We start from the raw sequence: 18,820 nt of genomic DNA on the forward strand, positions 1-18,820 counted from the left end.
TGGTCTTTATGACAATTGTCTAGAGCTTTATTGGAGTCCGGAGTAAAAAAGACCACTTTTTTTCATTAAAATGCAAAAAAAGGGCTACTTATTTTGTGAATAAATCAAAATGGACAAATCGCTCAATCTTATTTTGCAAAAAGGGCTCAACCTTGGGCCACTTGTTTTCGCTAAACCTTGAGCAAGTTAAATCAAAAAGACATCTCGCTCAACCTTGAGCGATTTATCCGTTTTGGTTAATTAGCAAAACAAGTGGCATTTTTTAAAATTTTAGTGGGAAAAAAAAAGAAATTTATTGGCTTCAGACTCTAAAAAACTCACTTGAACGGCCAAAACTCAATTATATTTTTTTGTGTGAAGGCTTTCTAGTGAAAACTAGTGAGTGGCTTTCCTCTTCTCATTTTTCTTTTGCTATATTTTCTATCCGTCTAAATTTTATACTAGAAGACTTCGTTGAATCTTAAAAGATACACACCTATTACACCAGGTGAAATATTCTTAAGAATAGTATCATAAACACACCTCAAACTACACCAGGTGAAATATCCTTAAGAATCTATATCTATCTATATTACCTTAAAAGTATGAATTTCTAATTTGAATGTTAAATTACTAAAATATCCCTAACTTAGGTTGTGACTTTTTCGATAAGTTGTGATTCTTTTCAAATAGTTATGATTTTTTGTTGAGTTCTGACTTTTTCATAAGCTATGACTTTTCCAAAGAGTTGTGACTTCTCGAAATATCATGACTTCTTAAATAAGAGACAAAAAATATTTGTTCATATTACCCTTTATTGACTATAAATAGAGGAGTTTCCTCTCATTTGTAAACCACCATTTTTTTAATCTTTTACTCTTATTCTTCTTGCGTATATATTTTTTTTTTGTGATTTATTATTGTTGAGTGAGTTTGAAGGTTAACGAAATATAAGGTACCACTATTCGGATGAAGTAAATTGCTCTATCCTAAGAGGGTATGTTCCATAACCTCGAGTACTTGACAAAAATAATTTTGATGATAAAATAATTATTTTTTTGCTTAATATATACATTAGTTTGTAATGTTCTAATATATGGAGTTAACATGATCTAGTCTAAATTTATTTATTTTTATTAACAATTTCTCTTGTGATGTAGATATATGTTTCTAATATCTTTCTCAAAAATTTAGTGTCATGATTTGTTTTTTTATGCTCAAGACAAAATAATGACTTTATTTATCAATGTTACTTATGTGACTTACATTGTAATGAAGTTTGCTTCAAAATATTTATTACTATATAAACTGTCACGACTCAGACCATCGTGATTGACACCCACACTAACCCTTCGGTGGGAGAATCACTACTACAATCCAAACCAAGCAACTAAACCAAAACTAAAACATTTAAGTTACAGAAGCAAGTTAAATAGTTAAAAGCTGAAATTTTCATAAACTTTCAAAAGATCTAACAACTAAACAATGTGGAAAAATATGCTTGGAACCTGAAAGTCAATGTATCAAAACATCTAAAGTTCAACAAGTATAAACAAGAATGGATACAACCATGAACTAATGAATTAACAACTAACTAGAAAAGTCTTAGTTCGAAATGTGGACATAAACGAAAGGAGAACTCATGGCAGCCCAGAAGAACTAGCTCACCCTTGAATTTGAATGACGATCACTGATCTTCTAAGCGAGGTCTGTCAATAGCCGCCTGAAGATGTCATGTACTCAACAAAGAAAGAGCAAGTGTATTATCAGTAAACAACCACATTGTACTGGTAGGATCACACGGCTATTCCACTAAGTGTAACATACATAATTAAATACAACAATATAATCACATGTATATATCGAGCATATATAATATTATCAATATTTACGAACAACGAACAACTTCACATTTCTCAAAATACACAATTATGACAAGTCATTGGTCCTCTCATGGAACCTAAATCCAAACAGTTAACACACCAGAACGTGGTACCCGATCTAATGATTATGCCGGAACGTGGCAATCGATCTCATATTTATGTTAGAACGTGGCAATCGATCGAAGAGAACGCAACACTTGATTCATTCAACAAGCCACAATCACAATCACAATCACAACGTACATTCTCATAATCATACAATCAAGTCATGTTTCATGACATTCATCATTCATATGTCCTCATTTACAATTAATGTGATCAATAATGCAACATTCGCATACATAAATGTATCATAATAAAGCAAGAACAAACATACATCACACAATAATAGAATCACAACCATCACCTACTTCGAAATAATTTTGAAACCCTAAGAAACTTGATTTTCCCTTTTCGGATTCATTCTGATTGTTCTTGGTCTACAAATAATCAATATAACACAAGAATCAATACACAAACACTAATTACCCGAATTACTAACAATTTTATCAACCCTAAATCATATTCATGATCTCACTATCCAAATTAGGATTTTTTCCACCATAAATTTCAGATCAAAACCTTCTCCCGTCGATAATTGCCAATTAGATTACGTTCTACAGATCGAAAAATGAATTCGAGAAACTAAAATCTTACGGTTAGCCTTAAAAATGGTGGAAAACTGTTAAGAATCGCCTGAGGTTCGTCTCCTTACTCTAAAAATCAAAAAGTGCAGAATAAAGACGTTTTGGGGTTTATTTTCGACTTAAGTCGCGTAGGGACCGCAACATCAGTCCTCACACCGCTACAACGGCCCTACCCTGGCGACAGAAATCAACGCCAAAACGGCTTGCACGAAACAATGAGTTATTTTAATGATTCCAATACCCCCATTTCACACCACATCTTCAATCAACGACACTCAGAAATTACCTGTTAACGCTAAGATCAATTTTGGAAGTTCTACTCATCCGAATGTAACTTCATAAAGTCGTACGGGTTCCTTAACGACTTATTTATCTACTCATGTGATCAAATTCATAATTAGATCATTCAATTGCTATCAGATTTTCCTAGATTTTAATGATTCCGATTTTGTCCAAAACTGAACTAGATTGGGCAAATTCAAATACTACGAAAAAGTTTTCCGGGCTAAATTTTTTCCTCGTTTGCTTTCCTATAATGACGGAAAAAGGTCGTTACATAAACATTGCCCTTTTGTTATACTTATTTATTATTTCTTAATATTTTAGTATTTAAACGAAGAAAAGTTCATAAGACTTGTAATAACGCAAGTTGAAGTGTGTATTAGTTTATTTATATTATTTATTTAATAACTAATTTTTATGAGACATATATTTTCATTAATGCAAATATATATTTATATTTGGATAGGTATTTGTATTTAAATTAAAGTATTATATATGTCACGAATGTATTATCAAATTAATAAGATCTTCTAACTTCAAAATATATTATTTTAAAATGTTATGAGTAATTTTTTTTTTCAAAAAAAAACTCACAAAAAATGTGAATATATATGAATCATTTAAAATTTATCATTTACAAAGTAAACTTTATTTTCAGTAATATGGAATAGACATTTACATTTTGTCTCTACACTAAATTAAAATCTAATAACTATAAAAAAAAAAATAACATTAATTAAAAGTCCTATTTATTTATGTACGTATAAAATTTATTAGAAATTCAGCTATTGCACATTAATTCTTTAGTTATATCATTATAAATTCTCTTAGTTATTACTAATTATTGCAAACGTTATTCACACTATTTTACATTCTTAGGTAATCACGTGCAACACACGTGTCAAAAAATTAGTGGAACAAAAATGTGCCACGAATTCACAAAAGAAACGTCCCTAAAAGTTAATATTCATGGCAACTAAAACCGCCACTAAATTATATAACAATTGCTGCTAAAAAATTGTAATAACGGCAACTAAAACAGCCACTAAATCATTAAACTAATGCCACAAAACGAGAGTATTAGTGGCGATTATAGTTGCCAGTAATACTATCCTTTAGCAGCGACTTTTATAGGTATTAGTGGCAATTTTAGTTGCCACTAATACATACTTTTAGCGGCGACTTTTATAGGTATTAGTGACGATTATAGTTGCCACCAATACATACTTTTAGCGGCGACTTTTATATGTATTAGTGGCGATTTTAGTTGCCACTAATAGATACCTTTCGCGGCGACTTTATAGGTATTAGGGTCGATTTTAGTTGCCACCAATACATACTTTTAGCGGCGACTTTTATAGGTATTAGTGGCGATTTTAGTTGCCACTAATAGATACCTTTCGCGGCGACTTTATAGATATTAGTGGCGATTTTAGTTGCCACCAATACATACTTTTAGCGGCGACTTTTATAGGTATCAGTGGCGATTTTAGTTGCCACCAATACATACTTTTAGCGGTGACTTTTATAGGAATACAATCATATAACAGTTGCCATTAAAAGTTTGTTTTACCGACAACTAAATTCGCCACTAAATCAAATAACAGTTGCCTCTAAAAGATAGTATTAGTGGCAAATAAAACCGCCACTAATTCATATAAAAGTCGCCATTAAAATCTAGTAGCATCATAAACACGCCTCAAACTACAAGCATTGCCGTGGTTTTCAATATTTCCCAAAAAGTATTAACTTTTGAAAGCACAAATATCACCAAATTGACTGATCTACCAAATCAAACAAGATAAATATAGAATTTAGGGATACATGCCAAAAAAGCAAAGTAAATGGGAAGTTTTGTAATGTCTAGCACCATCTTAGTGCTAGGCAGTTAACTTTCTGCAGGGTTTAAAGCAGGTTACATCTCATCTTTATTATGGAAAAATGCAGAAGATAAACATTCATATAGTGTATTTGGAGTCCTGAATTAAGGGGAATATGGGCTGCTTGAGTAACGGCAGCAACAAAAAGCCTATTCTAAGCGTTCAAGATTCTCAACGGAATAAGAAAAATGAGGCTATCGAGGATATAACACAGGCCTACATGTGGATGGGCTTGTCATAAGTGGCCATGGCTGCTTCTTTGAGTGCCTCACTCATTGTTGGATGTGCATGACAAGTACGAGCAATGTCCTCACTTGATGCTCCGTACTGCAATGCCAGGACAGCTTCGTGAATAAGCTCCCCTGCGTTAGGTGACATAATATGGACACCCAATATCTTGTCGCTCTCTTTCTCAGCAATTACCTTGACAATTCCCTCAGCATCATCAATTGCCTTGGCTCTACTGTTAGCTAGGAAGGGGAATTTGCCAACACGATAATCAACTCCGAGTGACTTTACCTGTTCCTCGGTTTTCCCAACATAAGCCACCTCCGGGTGGGTGTAAACAACACCAGGTACCATATCATAGTCTACATGACCCTCCTTGCCTGCAATGAACTCTACGCAAGCAACACCATCCTCCTCTGCCTTGTGAGCCAACATTGGTCCAGGAATGACATCACCAATAGCATGTACCCCTGGGACGTTAGTGGCAAAACGTTCATTGACCAAGATTCTACCAGCCTTGTCAGTTTCAACTCCTATCGTGTCCAATCCAAGTCCTGAAGTGAATGGTACTCTTCCAGCAGAGACGAGAACAACATCAGCCTCGAGAATAGTTTGATCACCACCAGCTGAAGGTTCAAGGGTCAATTTCACACCATCACCTGTAGCATCAACTGACACCACCTTAGTGTTTAGCATGAATTTCATCTTTTGCTTCTCAAGAGCACGTTGAAATTGCTTGCGAACTTCACCATCCATGGTTGGAACAATATCAGATGCAAATTCAACAACAGTCACCTCTGAGCCGAGGCGACCCCAGACAGATCCCATCTCAAGGCCTATATAGCCAGCACCAATAACAACTAATCTTTTTGGAATTTCAGTCAAAGCTAATGCTCCGGTGGATGACACAATTTTCTTCTCATCAATGGTAATGCCAGGTAGACCTTTGACATCAGAGCCAGTTGCAATAATAATATTTTTGCCTTTAACAACAGAGTTACCACCTTCGACAGTGTCAACAGAAATTTCAGAAGGGGAGAGGAATTTACCATATCCCTTCACATAGTTTACTTTGTTTTTCTTGAATAGACCCTCTATACCTCGTGTTAAGTTAGACACGGCTTTATCTTTTTGTCCCATCATGGCAGGGAGATCAACTTCGACAGAAGAAAACTTCACACCATGATTGGCAAATGAATGTTGCGCTTCATGAAACATGTGGGACGAATGAAGAAGTGCCTGTACCAAGTAATCAGAATATAAGAAGATAAGACGTAAACAAGTTTCAGTCTTCACAAACTGACTAAAGAAAAAGTTTCCAGCAGTCTGTGACAAAATATAATAAAATCATGGACCACTATATATCAATATTTACAGAATGCGATCCAAATTCATATGCAGAAGAATCATATAATGTTTAAATATGTAACATAAACGGCACACCAAAGCGAATTATTACCTCGTGGACTCTGAGTATGTGTTATCAATAGAGAGAGGGGAAAAACAACAGTAAGTTTGATGTCGTTTAGTAAATACACTTCGTATGGGCACAAGTTCACAAATATGGCACCAAGTTTTTTTGTTATCGCCGAACAAATGTCCTCTCGGGGAAGTTATATCAGTGGAGTTGGTACATGAGAACCCAAAGGGCATCGATGAAACTAATTTGGCAATAGTGAAATAGTGAGCTTGTGCAGCATTTCAGCTGACCCCTCAACTCAAAATTGTCTTACTAGATTTCCAAACCAAGGGAAGATGACACAATCAGGAAGCAACTATTAACATTGAGAAGCTTTTATAAAAGGTAGAAGAAACTATGGCAAATGAAAAAATTATGAAAAATTTTCTGAAAGTCAAAATCTGATCTGCGACAGTTCCCATTTATTGGCTAGTCAACCAGGACTGCCCGACTGTAACTAACTTGAATAGAGAGTATTAAAAGGAAAGTAACAACAACTACACCTCACTCCCAAACAAGTCGGGGTCAGCTATATGAATCCTTACCCTCACTTACCATGTTACTCCATTTTAGCTCATCTAAGGCCAATAGTATATAATACAAAAGTGAAAATAAAATTCGTAAAAGGAAACTGAATTCTCTTATATCTAAAACTCAGAAAACACACAGCTCGAAGCAGAAAAGGGCTAATATTCTAAAACACATAATTTTGCTCAATATTCAATAGCACAAAAAATGCACAATAATATCTATAGAGGACATCGTCCTTGTTTTAATTTATTTTTTTTGAAATTGGTTATTGTATCCATCGTCCTTGTGTTAATTAAAACTCAAAATCAATCAACTAAACTCAATCCCAATGTAGTCAAGTTAGCTACATATGAAAATCTTTATCCATTTTAGCCGTTATCAACAAAATCTATCCACTCTACTCTATTTAGGGTGTATTTTTTTTTTTTGAAACTGGTAACTTCTATTTAGGGTCTATTTCATTTCAATACTAATAATGTCTTTTACAACAAATAAATAGTTCTCTAGATCACATTATCCAACTCTCTAACCAAAACTAGAAGACTTCTCACGGACATTGAACCTTAATGTAAGTATAACAATAACAATTAAATCTTAGTTTTAATAAGTTGATGCCCCTTATCACATTGATTCCTAGAGATAAGTCTGATTCCGCCCTTTAACCATCTCCCGCCATCAAACTGACGACGCACATGCTAACAGCTACACCGAGAGATCTATGTAGGATACGGTCAAACCATCTCAAATGACACTTCCTCATTTATTTTCTACGTGTGCTACTTGTACATTCTATTGGATGCAATCATTTCTAATCTAATCCAATTCTTTGCTTGCTTTCTATTATGTTCTTATCTGCTGTTCGTATTGATTCTGAGAGAAGTCTAATTCATCCCTTTAAACATCTATCACCATCAAACTGACGACGCACACGATAACTGCTACACCTGGAGATCTATGCACAAGATAGTCAAACCATCCCAAATGACACTTCCTCATTTATCCTCTAAATGTGCTACTAGCACCTTCTATTGGATGCAATCATTTCTAATTTTATCCAATCTCTTAAGTTCAACAGCTGCATTTCTACAACAATATGTTGGATCTTATAGACCTAACATTTGCTTTGTTAGACATATATGTCTGCACTACACGATCATAAACTTCCATTTCAACCATCCTATTTACCATTCTCTTGGAAGAACGAATATGCATAAGCTCAGCGTAATTGCACGGTGAGTCGGTGGAATCAACAGAATTGCAATAACAAGCAATAGAAAGATCAAATAGACCTTAAGAAAACAATCCAATTTCGAGAAAAGTAGTAACAATAACAAAATTCAGAATTTAGCAAGTGAAAGTCCATCAATTAACTTGTACATCTCAAACTCAAAATAAGTTAGCATCAGCTACATAAAAAAATAAATCCTATGTATCCATTAGGTTTCAGCAAATTCATCATAATCTCACTATTTTCTTCTAATATCCTCAACAAAGCTCATAAATTCAAAATAAACTAATGAGTAAATATACCTTAGAAGGAATACAACCAACGTTAAGGCAAGTACCACCGAGGGTACCACGTTTCTCGATACATGTAGTTTTAAGCCCAAGCTGTGCTGCTTTGATCGCCGCCACATAGCCGCCGGGACCACCACCGATAACAACGACGTCGTTCTCATCGGATCCTGAAGCGAAACCTCTGGTTAAAGAGAACGAATACTTGGAAGTGCTGTAAAGGAATCTGGATGACAGAAACGTTGTAGCCTTTCGTCTAGCTAAGGTTGAAATCGCCATTTGTATAGGTCAGTTAACAGAATCGTGTATTCCGGTGAACTTTCCGGTAGGTTTTTTGGTCAATTTTGGTGATTCGATGTGAACTGTTGAGTTGTTGAAGACTCTCACTTTTCTTCTCTTATTACTACAAAGTTTATTCCTCTTCCTTTTCTTTTTATTAACTTTTTTTTGCATCACTCTATGTATACTTTGTTTTCGACTCTCACGTCTAAACTTTTTTTCGACTCACATGTCTCAACTATAAGTGTATGTATTATCAATTTGTTGGATCGTATCGTTAAATCATGTTGACATATATATTATGAAAAATCAATTGTTGGAGTATGATTGCTTTGTTACCTTATTACTAAACTTACCAAAAATGATGCAATCTATTCAGACATTATATTTATAGATAAATAAAATACAAGATAGCGTATCAAGAAATGACATAAAACAACAATCTAAACAAAGTGCAAAACACACCTCAAAGCTAATTAAGCCAACTATCGATTATACTTTTTTCTACTTAAACTATCACCATCTCTCAACTAGGCGTGTTCAATACATAAATGTTGATAATTTAGGTAATAAAAGGAAAAAAAAAAAAAACTAATAGTTAAAATATGAAACTCAAAAAAAAAATAAAAAATCAAAATCATAGATAGGTAAATGCAAAGCCACTCATTACCACACAATCAATAATTGCTAATGGGGGATACTCAACAGTTGAAGTTACCAATGCACAGGCACATAAATGAATATAAAGAAGATAACATAGAAACACGCACAAGAACCATAATAAGACTACTTTGAAACACAAGACTGACAATTTGAACTGGAGAAACTCTCAGTTACTGTAAATCCAGGATAAACATCAAGCAGACGCGCTGCGCGCAAACATTACATTTGTTTTCAAGTCAACAACTAAAGAATACCAAAAGAAGCATTTTGCTTTTTTTCTTTTTTGTCTTAATGCTGAAGAAAATATATGGAAACCTTGAATCTGTTGAAAAAGAGAAAGCCAAAAGGCAGAACTTGCGCTGTATTTGAAGCAAAATATCAGCCATCATCCGAATCCCAACCACAAACTAAAAATTAGTATCTCAGCCACGTTCTCCTCGAAAGGAGGAATGAAGAACAGAACATATCCCAAAACTTATTATCCGATCAACTTTGGTAGGACCAAGTATTTTATACGACAGGGAACTAATTTTTCCTTCAGTATCGACGTTACTGTGCTCATGCATACTCACTTAAGGACCTTTTTTCCAGATCCACTGGCCTCTTCACGCTGGAAAGCTCTAGGATCAAGAGGAATTGTTCCAATAGTCAGGAAACCAGAAGATTCAGCATGTCCATTAACTTTAACAGGCATAGATCCCACAGTGACAACATCAACTGACTGGGTGCTGGCCGCTGTGTTGGTAGTGCTATGTACATCCAGGGGCTTATCTTCCAATGGTTTCGGGTTGATAGTTAGGGAACCAATCTTCAGTGCAGTATTCACGAGTGGACCTCCTTCAGCCACAAGTTTGTCACCATTATCTGCACTCTCTTTGTTAGCTTTAGAAACTATGGAATTCAGTTCTGCAGGAACAGCCATGCAATTTCCAGATTGTTGTTGTTCACCACACTTTGAGATCTTCTCACTTTCACCAGAAGGTAAACCTGGAGTAGAATTTAGCTTGCGTGGAGGATCCAGTACAGTTACAGCAAATGGGCTATCGTAGCTCCTGATTAGCAGCTTGGCTTTCTCTTCCTGCAAGAGTTTCTGTCTGTTTTCATAATACATGAAGTCGTCTAGTAATGATGTCCTTGACGCATAATCCTTAAATACTTTCAACATCTCAATGCCTTTCTTGTAGCGTATCTGCACATTGATAACAAAGGATGTCAGATTTTTTCCACTGCCTTTCTTGCAGCATATGTGCTTATTCACAACAAGGGAGAAATGATGCGATTTTCTAAAATGTAGAAGCCAACTTCAGTAAAGTGAAATGCAAGACAATGGCACCATGGCAGATATAAACAGCTGTAACTCATACCATAACATCAACCGGTGCAGGAGCCAGTATGAGGAAAAGAAGAGCAGTAAAGGTATTTCATGCTAGATGGACATTTCATCAAACTACCCTTATGATCCATACAATTTTAAAGGGATGGTTTCATAAGACATGCTGTTTCTCTGACATGGCTTTTGAGAAATTATCAGTAACATTGTTACAGGTTTAACATTAAAATGATCTTGCAAGAGGTATGGAGACTTGCGGACGGGTACTGGAAGATTTCTTTGATAATGGAGATAAATGTTCTCTATATAAACAAAGGTATAATGACAGTTAAAGTGCATACTGTTAACCATACCACCTTATCAATTTATTAAATAAATGTATGCGTTTTCAATCCCTTCAAATCTGTATGTATGTATACTGTTGCCAAAGAAGAAAATGGCCAAAACATAGAGGAGGAGATTGTGTTGATGCCCAACAGACATTCTTAACAAAAGAAGACGAGGAAAAAATCAGAAAATAACTGATGCATAAAAGCTGATGTACTCTCAATTGGATGTGTTAGTCAAGTGGGGAGAACGAACTGGGGACGGAGAGCATAAAAAAGTTTGCAATAGCATCACACAAGGAGGGGAAGAATAGTGATTGGTCAGCACTTGTCTTCATATGACATAAAATGAATAGTCGAAGTTAATGGAAGACATGCCCTAATGTGTGTCACCTCCATTGGCTCCCAAAAAAAAGGAATAGAAGAAAAAAGAGGACCACAGAGAGAAATCAATGAATAATGGGAAAAAGGAGAGCAAAATGCCGGATAAATCGTTGACAAGAAATTAGGTAGCAGGTTCTATGGCATTGCCAATACAGGTTCGTATATTACCCACCTCAGACCAAAAATACTAGTTTCAGGTAAACATACTGACAAAAAAAGGAGCAGTAGAAGCAAAGAGAATTGTATGTGTTGCATCATGCAGAATTAAATAACAAACCTCTTGTGTGTCTCTGCTGTTAGTTACTGGCTTGTTCTCATTGTTCTCTAATATAATATGCCTAAAGTTAGGGTTTGGGACATCCTTTATGAAGTGCCACTTCACAGGGAAGCTACCACTCCACTTATCTTGCTGCCAGAAATCCATGTCATTGTAGAAGTCTACAGGACCAGTCATTTCAGCGACCCCACAAAACTGCCCACTTGCATTAACCTTCATATTCAAGATTCAAAGACAATATCAAATTAGTTGAGCTTATTTTGACAATGAATTATTTGGCTAAAATAGTTGGTGATTACTGCTTTGATTAGACCTAGTGGTATAAATCAACTAACCGAGAAAAAAAGGAATATTGGGCAGCCTCTTGGATTTCCAGCAGTAATTCTCTGAGCATCTTCATAAGCACTATTCAGCTTTTTGTTCCCATTAGGGGTTGATGACCAAACATTGTACTTAATACTCTTGTGCACATCATCCTCACTGTATGATTTGATTACAAAAAACTTTGCATTCACAAAGTCCATCAGAAAATCACCTCTATTATACTCATCAGCATGAATAACTATATTGCCTTGCACATCAACATTTCCTGCTCTTGTAGAGTAGGCCTTCACAAGCAATTGCTTTTTCATTCTGTCAATCCGAGGTCCTCTATTCTGTTCCATCAACATATCAGGACTAACTTTCCCATCACTTGGGGTTGTTCCATTTAGAAACTTTGTCCTGATTTTATCTGTATTAGCCCGCTCATGAGCACCTGATCTGTGATTAGACAAGTCAATTTCAGGTGGAAGAGGAGCTCTCAGTTGACCGTGATTAGACAAAGCCTTCCCATGAATAATGCTTCCTATAGCTTGAGCAACTTTACCCTATCAAAGGATTCACAAAAAACACAGAGATGCATGAGCCACAGTTCCATGAAGAGGTGAAGAAAAATACAAGATAGAATTTCTACAATAGGTACAAGAGCACACTTGAAATTAGAACAATACTAACAAATGAACCCACGTAAAAGAAGCCCTATTGGACACCTTCCAAACAACGAAGAAAGTTCCTTACCGGGTGTACTTGAGAGGATGGACTGGAAAAACCATGTGACATGTGCTGCTTGCTCGATGCAGCATTGATCTTTGCACTTTCAGATCCCCTGTTAGATGCACTTTTATAACCTGAAGCTGGCCCTAATGAAGTTGGGGTAAATATTGGAGATGTTGGAGATAAATTACGTTTAAGACGAAGATCGTCAGCTCTGTTAGTAGAAGATAGAACACTATCCATTATCGGGTCTGCAGCATTCGCAGGAATACTAGATGTAGATGGCACCGCCATGGGGAAGTACGAAGATGATCCCAAATTTTCATAAGGGGGGATTGTGTAGTAATGTTGTGGCCCTGCACATGGTCCATCAACTCCTACTACAGCACCAGGAATGTAAGGGTTGTATGGGTTATATGAAGACTGTGCACATCCATAGTTAGGTGTATAATATACATACGGGAAACTTTCAGTTTGAGCATCCTGAAATGAAGGAAAAAAAAGTTACAAATACAGTCAACAGAGACAATACACTGCAACAAAAATATTGATGTACTTTGGTTAACTATGTAGAAGAATGAACTGACCATATACTGAATATCCTGACCATCCAGACCAAAAAATCCTTGGTGGCCATCCCAATCACCAGGTGATTCTAATCCTGACCAAATAAAACATTAACACAAGTAAGGGATCCAACTATCGTTCGCGATTTGGAATCTCAAGATAAGTTCTAGAATCATACCTACCTTATTAAACAAAGTGAACAAAAACAAAATGAAGTATCATACCTGTACAGAAATAACCATAATTGGTGGCAGGTGGATAATATAATCCCTGATCAACAACAAACTCAGGGGCTCCTTCATTATACATGGCTTGAGAGTTCTGAAGCAGGGGAGTAGTGATCTGCAGGTTTTCCTCAGTACCCTGAATCTGGCAACACAGAGAAAATACATTTATCATTTTAACCATGACGCTCTAAAATAAAATGACACTGAAAGTCACAGAACATTTTTGTTCATCTTGGGCAAAAATGTCTTAAATATCCCATTCTAATCATTAATACCAAACTTCAGAATATAATCATCCACATATCCTTGCTCAGGAATATTATATACTCTGACTACCACTCCTTCACAGAAAAGAAGTAAAACAAAAATGTAATACCTAATAGGTGTGTGTCACTCTAACAGTAAACCTAGACTCAAAAAGAAGCAAAAAATATTTCTAAAGAAAAAAAATGCAGTAATTTGTCAGAACTGCTCGAAACCAACAAAACCTAGTGGCTGACCCACAAAAGGGAATAACAAAGAATCTAAAATGCACTACCATCCATCAATTACATCAGCAAAGTCATACTACAAGTTTGACCAAACTCTTAATCCAACCTCTAATGCATCCAACTAGCTAATCTCAACTCCCATATACGATCATAAATCTGCAACATCAGTCTCCATTTCAGCCACAACTCAAATCACACAAGGACATGTACACTAGAAAAACATACTACTACAAATAATTAATATAATATCCAAGTTATAACTAGAAACATCTTTTGTCATGTGCAATCAATCAAGCAACTACATCTCAAATCATAAGCTAGCTAACGTACAACAACAACATACCCGGTGTAATCCTATGAGTGGAGTCTAGGGAGGAGGGTAGAGTGTACGCAGACCTTACCCCTACCTCGTAGAGATAGAGAGGTTGTTTATGACAGTGCAAATCCTCATACTAGTTAGACAATTTTAGCCAGGCTGTCAACCTACCAAAATCTTGCTCCTATATTTGGGTTTGCACCGAGAATATTTTGTAAAGCTCACATAAGAAGCACTCTGAATTTCACATAAGCAGGAGAAGTGAAACCATAAAGCTGAAATGGCACGATCGCATAGCAAATTAGTATTACAAAAAGAAGCACAACCAAACCATAGCGGATAAACAACGTTTTAACTCACTAAACAAAAGAAGATAAAACTCAACATGCTCTGTATTAAATACAACTACCACACCGCAATCCTAAACTAGAAGTCAACAATATTCAGCACATAAAACATACAACAACAAAAAACACGGTGCAATCCCACAATGGAGTCTTGGTAGGGTGGTGTGTAAAAATACCTTATCCCTACCTTGAGAAGGTAGAGAGGCCATTTCTTACTGATAGACCCTCAGCTCAAAACAGATGAAACAGATGTCAATTAGCAACAAGCAGGAACAACTACACACGCCTCAATCCCAAACACAGAAAAAAGACAAATTATTCTATCTAAATACAGCTACCACACTGCAATCCTAAACTAGAAGTCAATTATATTCAGCACAATAAACACACAACAACTACCACACTGCAATCCTAAACTAGAAGTCAATTATATTCAGCACATTAACACACAACAACAACAACAAAACCCAGTGTTATCCCACAAGTGGAGTGTAGGGAGGGTGGTGTGTAAGTGTACCTTACCCCTACCTTGAAAAGATATAGAGGCTGTTTCAGATTCATCCTCAGCTCAATGCCAGATGAAAAAGACATCAATTAGCAACAAGCAGTAAAAACAACACACAAAAAAGCAAATCATTCTGTCTAAAATACAACTACCACACTGCAATCCTAAACTAGAAGTCAATATATTCAGCACACTAAACACACAACAACAACAAACACATGGAGTCTTGGGAGGGTGGTGTGTACCCATACCTTACCCATACCTTGAGAGGTATAGAGGAAGTTTCTCATAGACCCTCAGCTCAAAACAGATGAAGAAGACATCAATTAGCAACAAGCAAGAACAACAACACACGTCTCAACCCCAAACACACAAAAAAGACAATTACTCTGTCTAAAATACAACTACAACACCCCTCAATCCCAAACTAGTTCGGGTCCACTACGATCCGACTAAAGACCTGCTGCAGAGCTAGCCCTTGTTCTCTTGATTTGCTAGTTGCTACCAAGACGATTTCTTTATACCCAATCAAAGCACCTCTACATGCTAATTCAATAAAAATCCAAACTTTATACCAAAAAAACACACCCATCACATACTTACAAACAATAAAATCCTAAAACAAAGATTTAACATTAAAAAATTACCAATTCCAGAGGAGATTCAGCACGTGGCTGATCTGCAGAACTGAACGATGACATTTGAACTGAACAACTCCTGAACAGAAAAAAAGAATTTTTTTACCATTCTACATTCTCTAAAGTTTTCAATTTCAAAAACAAAACATGGTTAAAGAAAAACCCTAACCCTAGAAAGAGAAGAACCAAAGAAAAATGGCCTACTTTTGCATAACACGGAAAAATTGGAACACGCGAGAGCAAGAGAGGGGAGCGGAATATTAAGGGCGGGTGGTGGGAGATGCAGCTGTGCACAACATGAAAGAGGTGCACGAAAGTTTTGGATGTACCTTTCCACACAGCGACACTTATATGTTGAAGAGGAAAAGGGGGAAAAGGAAATGAAACGATGGCGTTCCGGGTTCTTTGGAACCATCTAGAGTCTAATGAATTCAAATTTTGAAAAGGGGAAGAAAAAGAGAAAAAATAAATGAGATGGAACCACCTAATGGGCTTAATGACACAATAGAACATTTTTCAACAAACTTTTATAAATACAATACATAAATGTATTTTTTAACTTGATCGTAATTGAGTAGACACATATGGTTTACATGTTAAATCACATGAGATTTGTCATGAAAGACACGTGTGATAGCTTAAATGTCTACTTGCAAACACCTAAATTTTAAAAGACATAAAAATGCTAACAAATGTGTTAAAGAGTATATTATAATACATTTTATTCAAATTCTTCTGTCTAAAATACATCTACCACACTGCACTCCTAAACTAAAAGTCAATTATATTCAGCACATTAAATACACAACGGCAACAAAACCCAATGTAATCCCAAAAGTGGAGTCTTGGGAGGGTGGTGTATATGCATACCTTACCCCTACCTTGAGAAGGTAGAGAGGCCATTTCTAATAGACCCTCGGCTCAAAACAGATGAAATTAACATCAATTAGCAACAAGCAGGATCAACAACACATGCCTCATTCCTCTAAACACACACAAAAAAGACAACTATTTTGTCTAAAATACAACTACCACACTGCAATCCTAAACTAGAAGTCAATTATACTCAGCACAATAAACACACAACAACAACCTGCTGTAGTCCCACAAGTGGGGTACAAGAAGGCTGGTGTGTAGGTAGACCTTAACCCTACCTTGAGAAGGAATTGATGCTATTCCCGATAGACACTCAGCTCAAAACAGATGAAAAAGATATCATTAGCAAAAAGCAGGAACAACAACACATGCCGCAACCCTAAACACACAAAAAATTACAATTATTCTGTCTAAAATACAACTACCAAGCTTCAATCATAAACTAGTTTCAGGTTGACTACACTCCGACTAAGACCTGACCTGCTACGTAGCTAACCCTTGTTCTATTGGTTCAGTGGTTGTTACCAAGACAATTTCTTTATACCCATCAAACAACCTCTATGCTAATTCAATAAAAATCCTAACTTTATACCAAAAAAACATACCAATCACTTGCAGACAATAAAGTCCTAAAAGATGCTACTTCAATAAAAATCCAAACTTTATACCAAAAAAGCAAAAATAAACATACCCATCAAATACTTAAGAACAATAAAGTCATTCAAACATAAAAAAAATTACCAATTCCAGAGGAGATTCAGCACATAGTTGACCTGCAGAGCTGAACGATGACAATTAACTCCTGAACAGAAAAAAGGAATCTCTTTACCATTCTACAATCTCCAAACTTTTCAAAAAACAAAACATGGTTAAAAGAAAAACCCTAACCCTAGAAAGAGAAAAATGGCGGACTTTTGCAAAACACAAAAAAATTGGAATACGCGAGAGCAAGAGAGAGGAGGTGGGTATTAAGGCGTGGGGTAGGGGGTAGAGGAAGTGGGTGGGTGGTGGGAGATGCAGCAGTGCACAACACGAAAGAGGTGCACGAAAGTTTTGTATGTACCTTTCCACACAGCGACACTTCTTATATATGTTGAAGAGGAAAAGGGGAAAAAGGAAATGAAACGACACCGTTTCCGGGTTCTTTTAGAACCATCTAGTGCTTATTGAATTAAAAGAGAATAAAATAAATGAGATGAAACTACCATAATACATGAACGTGCCTTTTAATTGATCTGAGTTGATATTTACGTTCTTTAATTTTGAGTGCATATAAATAGACATTTGAATTGTAATAAAGTTAAACAAGTAGACAGAGACATTCTTCATGAGATTCGACATGTAGGATGTGTATCTATTTGTTTAATTTTATAATAACTTAAATGTTTATTTACGTACACTCAATATTGGAAGGCGTATATATTAACTAAGTTCAAGTTAAAAGACATGTTACGTATTTTGTTGAATTTTATTTGCATTCTAATTTTATGGGATTGTAGATTTTAAAAAAAACACATTTCATTGTTTAATATTTTATATTTAATATTTTTTCTTTGGGATTCATTTTTAATCTACAAAATTGAAAGAAAAATATAAGTATCTATCTTGAAATCAGTACAATTGAATTTGTTAATATGGATCAAGAATATGTAGATTGGGATGATAAAATAATTAAATTTGCTAATGTCAACTTATTAGACATGATAATAATGGAAAAATAGATATATTTATAGGCTTTTGTGTGAACTTTGTCATCAAAATAATTTAAATTCACACATTATATTTACTTTGCATTAAGCTACGTGATAATTGGGGAGGATGTCAGATTCATTGAGAATAATTATATCTTCATATTTATTTCGATGGGTCATTATCTAATTTGTGGTTTTATGATTTCATAGATTAAATGGGCTAATGTATGGTTCTAGGTTTTTCATAATATGAACTGCTCAAGTATTCCACGAATAAGGTCATGACCTTATTTGACATATCAAAAAGTTAGATTTGATATTATTTATATTGAGTCGTATATGATTTGTCTTTTCTTATCACTCATCGAGATAATAATAATATATATCGCTGAAAGTAATATATAGCCTATATTTTACTAAATATT

General features: G+C 35.4%; 2 protein-coding genes across 5 annotated transcripts; both read right to left on the reverse strand.

Moving 5' to 3' along the window:
* Positions 1 to 4,597: 4,597 nt before the first annotated feature.
* Positions 4,598 to 8,879, reverse strand: LOC125828709 (dihydrolipoyl dehydrogenase, mitochondrial). The gene is made up of 2 exons (XM_049508052.1): positions 8,459 to 8,879; positions 4,598 to 6,177 (listed from the first exon to the last, which is right to left on the reverse strand). The coding sequence occupies exons 1-2, from the start codon at positions 8,720 to 8,722 to the stop codon at positions 4,927 to 4,929; spliced, it is 1,515 nt and encodes a 504-aa protein (XP_049364009.1). The 5' UTR covers positions 8,723 to 8,879; the 3' UTR covers positions 4,598 to 4,926.
* Positions 8,880 to 9,495: 616 nt separating this feature from the next.
* Positions 9,496 to 17,685, reverse strand: LOC125828708 (YTH domain-containing protein ECT4). Of its 4 annotated transcripts, none has more exons than XM_049508050.1 (8): positions 17,502 to 17,685; positions 15,838 to 15,902; positions 13,529 to 13,673; positions 13,325 to 13,398; positions 12,762 to 13,220; positions 12,038 to 12,571; positions 11,703 to 11,915; positions 9,496 to 10,574 (listed from the first exon to the last, which is right to left on the reverse strand). In XM_049508050.1, exons 2-8 carry the CDS (start codon positions 15,889 to 15,891, stop codon positions 9,954 to 9,956), a joined length of 2,100 nt encoding a protein of 699 aa, XP_049364007.1. In that variant the 5' UTR covers positions 15,892 to 15,902; positions 17,502 to 17,685; the 3' UTR covers positions 9,496 to 9,953. The 4 variants fall into 4 exon arrangements, with proteins under 4 accessions (XP_049364007.1, XP_049364006.1, XP_049364008.1 ...); XM_049508049.1 differs by having other exon boundaries at positions 15,838 to 15,907; positions 17,446 to 17,679; XM_049508051.1 differs by lacking the exon at positions 15,838 to 15,902 and having other exon boundaries at positions 17,446 to 17,679.
* Positions 17,686 to 18,820: the final 1,135 nt, after the last annotated feature.

This window comes from Solanum verrucosum, unplaced genomic scaffold (genome assembly GCF_900185275.1).
Source record: "Solanum verrucosum unplaced genomic scaffold, falcon-dt-bn FXZP01000273.1, whole genome shotgun sequence".
Lineage (NCBI taxonomy): Eukaryota > Viridiplantae > Streptophyta > Magnoliopsida > Solanales > Solanaceae > Solanum > Solanum verrucosum.